Source organism: Salvia hispanica, chromosome 4 (assembly GCF_023119035.1).
Source record: "Salvia hispanica cultivar TCC Black 2014 chromosome 4, UniMelb_Shisp_WGS_1.0, whole genome shotgun sequence".
Lineage (NCBI taxonomy): Eukaryota > Viridiplantae > Streptophyta > Magnoliopsida > Lamiales > Lamiaceae > Salvia > Salvia hispanica.
The window spans coordinates 12,207,940-12,218,685 of record NC_062968.1 but is presented as its reverse complement, the minus strand read 5'-3'; the positions used below and the strand labels follow the sequence as shown (position 1 = coordinate 12,218,685).

General features: G+C 35.3%; 1 protein-coding gene across 1 annotated transcript; it reads right to left on the bottom strand.

The window, feature by feature from the left end:
* Window positions 1-1,070: 1,070 nt before the first annotated feature.
* LOC125219333 (long-chain-alcohol oxidase FAO4A-like) lies at window positions 1,071-7,356 on the bottom strand. Its single transcript, XM_048121281.1, has 3 exons — window positions 7,079-7,356; window positions 5,556-5,822; window positions 1,071-2,938 (listed from the first exon to the last, which is right to left on the bottom strand). Exons 1-3 carry the CDS (start codon window positions 7,244-7,246, stop codon window positions 1,184-1,186), a joined length of 2,190 nt encoding a protein of 729 aa, XP_047977238.1. The 5' UTR covers window positions 7,247-7,356; the 3' UTR covers window positions 1,071-1,183.
* Between the last annotated feature and the right edge of the window lie 3,390 nt (window positions 7,357-10,746).

The window sequence follows — 10,746 nt, the reverse complement described above, 5'->3', positions numbered from 1 at the left end:
ATGCCTCCCCCAACCCCAAATATGCATTTTAAATAGTAGCTTAAAAATTGTTTAGTGATTATTTATATATAGGCATTTTCATTTTTAATTCTTAGTTTATACTAAATATAAAATGAAATTGTAATCCTAACTATTGGTATTAATAATAGTAAAGAACGATAGATTCTTGGTGATTAAAAATAATTTATAAATAAATATTCATTTTAGATTTTACTTGTGATCTATATAATTTTTTTTGTATATATAGTTTATTATAAATAGAGAATGGTGAAGTTTAAAAAGATAGAGATAATAATTTATATTAATTCGATGGGCTAGCCCGAAACCCGAATGATTAGGGTTAGTGTTGGAAATTTATGACCTGGTAAAATCTCAACTCAATTAGCCCCCACCCAATTAATCTATTCGGGCTGGCCCGATTGACATCCCTATCAAAGGCTTTGCAGCGGTTCGTTGGAACTCAGTATGTGACTCGCTGAAATTGGGCGGCGCATGAATTAACCTATTTTCTCTCCAAGACATATCTTGTTAGGATAGAACCTACTCCCTCCGTCCGTCAATAGGAGTCTCATTTCTTGGCGACACGGGTTTAAGGAAATTGTAAGAAAAGTGAATGGAAAAAAGTTAGTGGAATAAGAGTTTCACTTATATATATTAGTTTTAAACGAAATGTGAGATGAATGAGTTAGCGGAATGTGGGACCCTATTACAATTTATGGTAAAAGTGAACCGGGACTCCTATTCACGGACGGACTAAAATGGAAAAACTGGACTCTTATTCGTGGACGGAGGGAGTACAACTAAATCAAATAAACCACTTTTACTGCATTTTATTATAAAGATAAATAACTTCACACTTATATAGTACTCCAGTTTAAGAGTCACATTTTGCCATAAAAGAGTCACATTTTGAATCTTCCATATTTGGACATAAAATTTTACATCATTATTCATCAAAATTACACCCAAATGTCATTATCTACATAAAAATTAACCAAAAAGAAAATGAAAAACCAAAAAGTCAAATTTATCTCACTTTCCACCAACTCACTTCATTTATTACACACTACACCATCTCACTTCATTTATTACACACTTCACCATCTCATTTCAATTTCTTAAAACCCGTGCCATAACTAATTCTAACTCGTAAACTGGGACGGAGGGAGTATACGACAATTGATTATTTTGAAGGGTTGGCAAGAGCTTCAAGAACCGACTGCGCCGTACAATAAGCTATGGCCATAACCGTGACCATAGGATTCACCCCTAGCGCCGTCGGAAACACGCTCGAATCCGCCACAAACAGCCCCTCCACCTCCCACGTCTCCCCCGTGGGCCCCACCGCCCCCACCCCCGGCTCCACCCCCATCCTACAGCTCCCCATCTGATGCGCCGAGCACATCGGCGCCGACTCATTCCCCGGCCTCCTCCCGCTCTCCTCCTTAACAAACCTCTCAAACTCCTCCTCGCTCGCCTCCTTCACCTTCAACACCCTCCCCCTCCGGCTATGCGTCCCGATCTCTTCCGCCCCCGCCCCCGCCAGGATCCTCAAAACCCTCTCCATCCCTTTCCTCATATTCTCCTCATCGAATTTGCCAATCCTGTAGCTGATCTCGCTCTCCGATTTCACCTCGCCGCAGCTTTTATCCCTCGCGAGCGCAAATAAATGAGCGGTTTTGGAGAATTTGACCATTCTGCCCTTCATGTCCGCTCCGGACGACCACGGCATGAGGGCGGAGAACATCCCCGGGTGCAGCGCCGGCGTCTGTATGACAGCGCTGTAGCCGGAGGATGCATCCAATTTTGACATCACAGTCATGATTCCGCCCTCGTAGCTCTGTTTCTCCGAGTCCGGGAAGTGGCCCCACCCCATCATCACCGGGTGCACGTGCAGATTCCGGCCGATGTTAGGGTTTTTCAAGCCGCTCCTCCGCAGCAGCGGCGGCGTGCTGATCGCTCCGCACGCGGCAACCGTCACTCTCGCTTCAATTACTCCAATTTCCTCTCTGCCATCACCGGTTTTGAATCGGAACGCTACTCCGGCAGCCGCGGCGCGTTTTTTCCCGCCGTTTTTAACCGTTATCACCTTCATCGCCTCGCAATCGGTGAGGATCGCGCCGTATTTCGATTCGGCGAGATCAACCAGCCACGTCTCGGCGGCGCCTCGTTTCCGGCCGTCTCTGCAGCCGAGGCAGCACCAGCCGCAGTAGTGATCCGCCGCCGCGTTCCTCGGAATGTCCTCCGTCGGATAGCCTAAATTCACGCAGCCTCTTCTCAAAACTTCGTTCTGCATACCTTCTTCCTCGATTTCCGATTGAACATTCATCCTCTCACACACAGCATCTAGAGCTCGATCGTAGATTTTGCTCTCAAAAAGCGCCAATTTGTGATTTTCGCTCCATTCCTTCCGCACGTGCGGCGGCGTGCGAATCGAGGCCGACCAATTGATCGTCGATCCGCCGCCGACAGTAGATCCGGCGAGAAATAACACATCCATGTCTTCCGACGCGAGAATTCCTTGCTGCAGGTACATTTTATCCATGGCGTCGCCTTCCATCAGCGTGAGATTGCTTCTCGCGATGTAGCTGCCTTTTTCGAGCACCAGTACTTTGTAGCCGGCTTTGGCGAGGACTCCCGCCACCACGCCGCCTCCAGATCCGGATCCGACGATGACGGCGTCGCAGCGGATCACAACGGAGGGGTTTAGCTGCTTGAAGGTGGCGATCTGCGGCGGCGATTGGGAGGTTGGGAAGCCGGAGATTTGGAGCTGGTGGAGTGCTGTTTGCTTTGATTGGGAGAAGCTGATGATGCGTTTGTGGAGAGGGCCGAATCGCTCCTCTTCGGATTTGGGCTTTTCTGGGTCGGGTTTGAAGGCTGGATCCGGCCCGCAGTAGCCGATTGCTTTCCATGACGGGTTCTCTTTCGCCTCGTTCACCTTTACATGCATGAAACGTGTTTTTTAAAATTAAATTAGAAATAATATGGCAATGATTGTATGATTTGATGAGAAATGTTAAGATATTGACAATGACAAATTGCCAAAAAATCCACGAATGTTCGATTATATTATCATCAATACTTGCAATTTTCAAAAATAGATAATTATATTCAAATTTTCACATTATATTCAATATAGATTTAGGGGGAAATTACGTAGTACTCCCTCCGTCCATCATTAGGAGTCTCATTTCTTGGTGGCACGGATTTTAAGAAATGTTAAGAAAAGTGAATGGAAAAAAGTTAGTGGAATATGTGTCTCACTTGTATATATTAGTTTTAAATGAAATGCAAGTGGAATGAGTTAGTGGAAGGTGGAAACCTATTACCATTCATGGAAAAGTGAATAAGGACTCATATTCGCAGACAGACTAAAATGGAAAAACGGGACTCATATTCGCGGACGGAGGGAGTACTCTTATTTTCTAAGGTACTCCCTCCATCCGCCATTAAGAGTCCCGGTCACTTTTGTATACTGGTTTTATAAAAATGATAAAAAATGGTAAAGTAAAAGAGAGAATAATGTTGACAAGATGCTTCTCCACGTTATTCTCTCTCATACTTTACCATTTCGCCACTCTAACTATTTTTTATCACTTTTATAAATGAGTGCGCAAAAATGACCGAGACTCTAATGGCGGACGGAGGGAATAGTAAAGGCATTTCTTTTGGGCACGAGAATTAAGAAATTATGGTATTAAAAGTTAAAGAGGAGAAAGTAAAGTAAGAAAGTGAATAAAGTAAAATGGAGGAAAAGGGAATAAAGTACTCCCTCTGTCCCAAGATAAGTGACCTACTTCTTTTGGGCACGGGATTTAAGGAATGGTGTTTAAATAAGTTAAAGTGGAGAGAGTAAAGTATGAGAGAGGGGAAAGTAGAGGAGAGAAGAGAGAATAAAGTAGGTGGAAAATAAAGTAAGAGAGATGACTTTTTGCTAAAAATAGAAATAAGTCACTTATAGTGGGACACCCCAAAAAGGAATACAAGTCACTTATCTTGGGACGGAGGGAGTAATGAGAGAAGATTCTAAAAAATGAAATAACTCAAAATAACTCAATTACCTTGGAATAAACTAAAAAGGAATACGACTCAACTACCTTGGACAAACTAAAAAGGAATACCTTAGGACGGAGGGAGTAGTATAATATTGATGTTGAAATTCACCATCTTTTTGCACAATTTATATACAAGCAATTTGATCTTAGCACTCCTTCCGTCCGACATTTACAGTCTCATTTTAACTCGTCGTGATTTTAAGAAATTGTTTGACTTTGTAAAGCAAGTGGAAAAATGAGTTAGTGGAATGTGTGAGCTACACTTGCCTAAACTAGAAAAAAAAAACAAATGAAACTTTAAATCAAACATATTTCGAAATGAAAAGATGGGACTTTAAATCGTGGACAAAGGAATTATAAAAATATAGTAGAATTAGACTAAATATTTTGGCTTTCAAATCATGCCTAAATTCCACCCCCACCCAAACCTCATCTTTGTAATTGGATAATTGAGAAAAAATGTCAAAATTATGATATTATTAATTATTTGTTAAATAGCAAAACCAAAATTCCTATTTTTTTGTGACAATTTGCCCCATCAATAAGTATGCCAATACATCCGTTGTCAGATTAATTTATGTCAGTATAGAGCGTTTGTTAGTTGAGATAATAATTTTCAGTTATCAATGCTTGCATTTGTGGTCAAAAGGACCTACATGGACTTATGGATTCTAGTTAATCAACTATTTTAATCAATAAATATAAAGGCACATTTAAGGCTGCTGGACCCAAATAGGATCTCCTTTTGATTTTGCATTACAATCAGATTGTTTTTAGCACTAAGTTTAATTTATAGGGACAAATTATGTCAGTGTAGACAACTACATTTTGAAACAAAATAGTAATAGTATTAGAATAATTTAGAAGTGTACAAGAGCAGCATTTATTTGGCAATAATTTCAAGAGTAGTAGATGCTAACATTTTGAATTATGGATAACAATTAAGAGCAGCGTAAATCATACTCCCTCCTTCCTATGAATTTTGTCGATCTGCCACGAATTTTAAAATATATAATAAAAAATGAGTTGAAAAAATTAATGGAATGTGGATCATATTTTTATACATTAATTTTAAAATAAAATGTGAGTAAGAATAAATTATTGGAATATGAGGTCCACTATCAAAAATGATAAAAAGTGAAATTTAACAAATTTGTTGAACAGACGAAAATGGAAATATGTGATAAACTTTTTGGGGTGGAGGAAGTATTCCCTTTGAATACGAAATAATGTTCAAATTTTCTTAACTCTTTAAACATCGCTTTTTATACTCATGTCACAACTAAATCTTACTCCTAAACTGAGACGGAGGGAGTATTTAGGTAGCATTAAAAGAAGACTAATCACAACTTTTACAAAATTAATTCTTGTTATAGCCATAAAATTCACTCACGATATAGGATCTAAAATTGATTATAAATGAATATAACGCAATATATGCACCTCAAACTTTGAAAAATTAATTAAATGATTAATAATGGAAGAGGGTGAGGAAATAACCTGGGTGAAAAATGTTAGAAAAATGAAGATTTTGAGAGCCACATAAAGGATTCGCAAGAGGGTGAAAGAGCTGGCTGACCATGAGTGCAAAATTTCTTCTCTTTTATGCAATGAAACCTCTGAAAATTTCAGCAAATATGGAAAATTAGGCGATAAACTTTTTCTCCCACTTAGAATTAATGTCCCAATTCTCGTTGCCAACAATCTAATTGCCAATATTGCTAATGGCGTCTTCGGATGTTGCGCTTTTCTAATCTTCTCAGCTACCTGCGATTCAATAATTAAATATAAATTATATATGTACTTAGAATTTAATGTAATTATCTAACATACCATTTATGAATTAACTTGAAAACTACCGTACAAAATATGTTAGATCTATAGTACTAATGTTATCTTGTACTCCCTCCGTCCCACAAAGATAGTCCCACTTTGACCTAGCACGGGTTTTAAGAAATGTTATGAAAGGTGAGTTGAAAAAAATGTGGAATGTGGATCCTACTTTTAAAGTATTAGTTTTATAATAAAATGTGAGTAGGAATGAGTTAGTGGAATATGAGGTCCACTACTAAAAATGATAAAAGTAAAATGGGACAATTTTTGTGGTACGGAGGGAGTAATTAATATGTTAAAATATAGTATATTAACATTATAAGCACTTGAGGACATAGGGGTTAGTGTGGTTGACAAATGAAATATAGTATAACACTATTCTATAGGGGCGTAAGAGAAAACTAAAACCACTATAAAATCTTATAAACTAGTTATTTTTATCACCATTTAGTTTTATAATGAAATCTTACGAATTTGTAGCATAGTATCAGACTAGCTTAATTATATATTTGGATTAAAACTGAAATGACTAATCTAACAATATATTTGACCTTTAAATTTGATCCAATTTAATAGAGGGATAATCCAACTGGATTAGTAAAACGTCCAATCACTCTAAATTTTCCTTGAAGGGTTTTGAGTGACTATGTTGAGAAATAAAACAAAAATAATTATATAACACAATCCCATATCAAAATAAAAATAAAACTAAAATCACTATAGAAGTCTTATATATTGACTATTCCTTCTGTTATCAATTGATTGTAAGACAAATTCAATGAATTTCTTTCATATGAATGGTTAGAAAATTCCCATATAGTATATACTTTTATGATAGAAAAATGGACAAAAACTGTGATGCCTCTTAAATAGTTTAAGCTATTCATGTTACAGTTCACAAGAGCATCATAGATGCCCCAAAATATAATAATTTTAAAATTACCTACACAAAAAAGACAGATGTGCATATATAACTAATAAAGATCTTTAGCAAGATCTTAGTTAATGCAATTAGTTGGCTATTAGAATTTGAAAGAATTTATTTAATGGATACTAGTACAATTATTCTCTCTCCAACGAATACAGAGAGAAAGTATAAAAGCAAAACTAAGCAATTTGGTGAAAGATGGTTGATGTTTACAAAAATTGTTGAAGAAATGTAAGATAGAAATCAAATGAATAAGACTAACATGTGTTGGAATTGCAGCCATGGAAGCTGAAGTGTGATAGAAATGAAGGATTGATTGTTGAAGCTGGTGATGTTGAGGAACTTCTATGGAGGGCAAAAATGTGTCACATATAGCAACCAATGCCTCCATTTCTTCACTAGAAAACATATTTCTCATGGTCTTTACCATTGTGTGTGAGAGAGAGAGAGATGGGAGAAGATAGAGATATAGATAGAGGGGAAAGGTGGCCCTCTATATATGAAGATATATTTGCGCGCACACACACACACATGATAGTGTTATTGTGAAGTCGAATCAAATGACATAGTTTGGTTGGATGTACACAGAATTAAGACTTGGAAAAGACGGTGTTTAATAAAATTCGTTCATGATTGAATTTGGTTTGGTATAGTGGGGGTTTAAGCTAATATGTTACTCTTACCTATTATTTTAAAAATTGGATCAGTCAGCGAATATGTGCATCTACTGCTTCATAGTTCAAGCGGTTGAACCTGACTGATTCATTAGTCGAACAGTTATACTATTCGAAATATACAATTATTATAATGAATAATATATATCAAAAAAGCATTAAACTTTATATAATTAGTTATACATACAAATATAAAAAAAATTTAAATATTAAAATGATAATAGTAAATTTAACATTTTATATTTAGAAATAGATAAAATTTATATTAATTAAAAAATTTATGTTATGAAGTACTAATATTTTAGCTATATATATAATTAAGCACAATCTGCTAGCTAGTTTGGATTAAAAAAATTAATATCAATTATTAGTGTATATAAATTAAATATACTATAAAAAATATTAATATTTAGTAGATAATAAACTATAACTATTAAGTACTCCCTCCGTCCTACAAAAGATGTCACACTTGTGGGACGTCACAAGATTTTAGGAGGTTATGTTTTGTGTGTTAAATGGAGAGAGAAAATATAACTTTTATATTCATATGATAGAGAACTTTTTTCAAAAATGGAAATATGACATCTTTTGTGGGACGGAGGGAATAATATATATATAAAAATATTAGTATATCTTATGCATTTCGACATTGATTATAACCCTTTATACATATATATAAAAACATGTTTCTAGCGATCAGCCGGTTTTATCGACACACAACAAAATAACATGTACTTCCTCCATTCTATAGTAGTGGAGTCATTTTTCCATTTTGTCATTCTGATACATTTTGTCATTCAGTAGTGGAGTCATTCCCTTTATAGTAAAAGTCAACACATTTCTTCAAACTTACTTAATTCTCTTTTACTTTATTCTCTCTTCATCTCTCTACCTTTTTTTATACTTTATTCTTCCTTTACTTTAATTAACTTAATATCATTTTCTTAATTAATGTGCCGAAAAGAAACGCATCCACTATTATGGAACAAATAGAGTAATTGATTTATAGAAGTGAACCGAACTGAACTGCCTACTGGTTCACAACTGACCAATTAATCCAACCTGATTTTTAAAATATTGCTTTCACATTTGTACATTATCTCCAAAAATAGTTCCACCTAAAGGCCTTAAAAACATGCAAAATCCATGTTTTATCATTTATCCCACTACTTTCGAATAATGAGGTAACCTTAATTCTCATGTCTTTTTAACTCGAAGTAAGGAGCAGATGTAGTTTAGAAACTCTAGCTGTCGAGAGGATAGCTTAAGGGTGGATCAGGGTGTTTACTTGTTTTACTCCCTCTGTCCCGGCTAAGATGACACATTGCTTAGCCGATACGAGATTTTAGGAGTAATTGGTTAAAGTGTTTAATTAGAGATAGAGAAGGTGGGTGTAAGTATTAAAGTAGAGAGATAAGAAAGATGGATATTTTAATAGGAGTGAGAAAAAATGGTTGAGTGTATTAATTGGAGAGAGAAAGTTACCAAAAAAGGAAATGTGTCATCTTAGTTGAGACAAACTAAAAAGGAAAACGTGTCATCTTAAGCGGGATGGAGGGAGTACTAATTAATCAGTAGCCTACTTTCCTTCAGGGGGGACATGTTAGTGAATAGATACTTTAAGACGTGTTAAACTAATCTTAGTTGATCAATTCTATTACAAGTGGTCAGTTGCGGTACGCACAAATTAAAGACGATTCTTTACGGACTAGATTGTATTATGAATGAGTCTAGTAAATAGGTTGAACAATTTTAAAAACAGTTCAGAGTAGCTCTTGTTCCTCTGATGATCTGTCTGTCTTATTTTTATTGGATTTATTTTCCTTTAATTACTATCCTCGTCTTATCTATTTTTTTTATTGCTTTTTAGTGTTTTTTAGAAGATTTTCATCTAAACTACCCCTATGAGTTTTACTATTTTTGACATTATTAACAAGTATTTTTAGGATATTTATTTTTTATGTGTAATTATCTATACTTATATTTTTATATCGTAAAATTTACAGCATTATATATTGTCACTTGTAATTTTAATTTTGAAAATAAAACAATGAATAATGCAAAATTAACATAGAAGAACGCCATCCTATAAAAGAACGCCGTACTGTAAAAGTTATGGTCTGATGCCTAAAATTAGAGAAATGATAATGTAGCTTAAGAGTTGTGGCGTAAGGGAAGGGCACTAGTTGTGGATGCCTGCCCTAAGTTTACATAATATTTTATCACTTTTTTCCTTGCAACTGTCTATTAAATTTCCAATTAATGCCCACCAAAATATTTCATCTCCTCATCAATGCTGCTTAACTGTGTTTCTTGGTCTTATAGTCTAGACAGGTTGTAGGATTTATGATAGGTATTATAATAGATGTACATTTATTCAATGATCGAAAATCAATATATCGTGTAAGTACATTTGTTACGTATATCTATGTGGACATATATATGCACGAAATTTTAAGATCATTCTTCATTTCACGTGCTTCCTCAGTCACACAGTAACTATCACTTTTCTTTTATCACGAACACGAATTTTAAAAAATATAAAAAAAAAATTAATTAAAAAAGTAAATGAATTTGTGTAATCTATTTTTTTTATATTAATTTTATAATAAAATGTAAGTAAAGTGAGTTAGTAAAATATGAGACATACTTACAATTTATGATAAAAATGAAGACTAGGTCCATTTTGGTCCTTAACATATTGTGATTTTATGATTTTGGTTCAAAACATTATCTTTTGAATTATTCGGTCCCTCATAAATAAAAACGGGTCATATTTGGTCCGAATTTGATGGAACTGTTAAAATTTAATAGTCAACAATTTCTAATTACATTTTGACCGGATTAAGAGTTAATATTAGAATTTTAATTTTTTTCAAAAAAATGAGGAAAATGCAGCAAGAAATTGATCTCAAATCGTCGCGGATTTCTTCACTGAGGGAAAGTTCAAAAGAGATTTAACCGGAATAATATGTTATTGGAGAAGACGATTAGCTCTGCCGGTGTCGTTCCATAGTTTAAGCATTACTGATTTCGTCGTTGTGCTTAAATACGCGTTGAGATCTGTGAGGCATTTTACCCAATAGTTGATCCGCGAAATGGAATCCGCCAGCTGGAATATCGACGCCGCTTCCAACGCGATTCACGGCGGTGTTAAATTCAACAGAAAGGATCACAAAGGCTTAGTGTTCGAATCGTTTGTTTGCAGAGAGATTTTTAGCGGCTTCAACGATCCTATCTTTGGAATCGAGAAAAT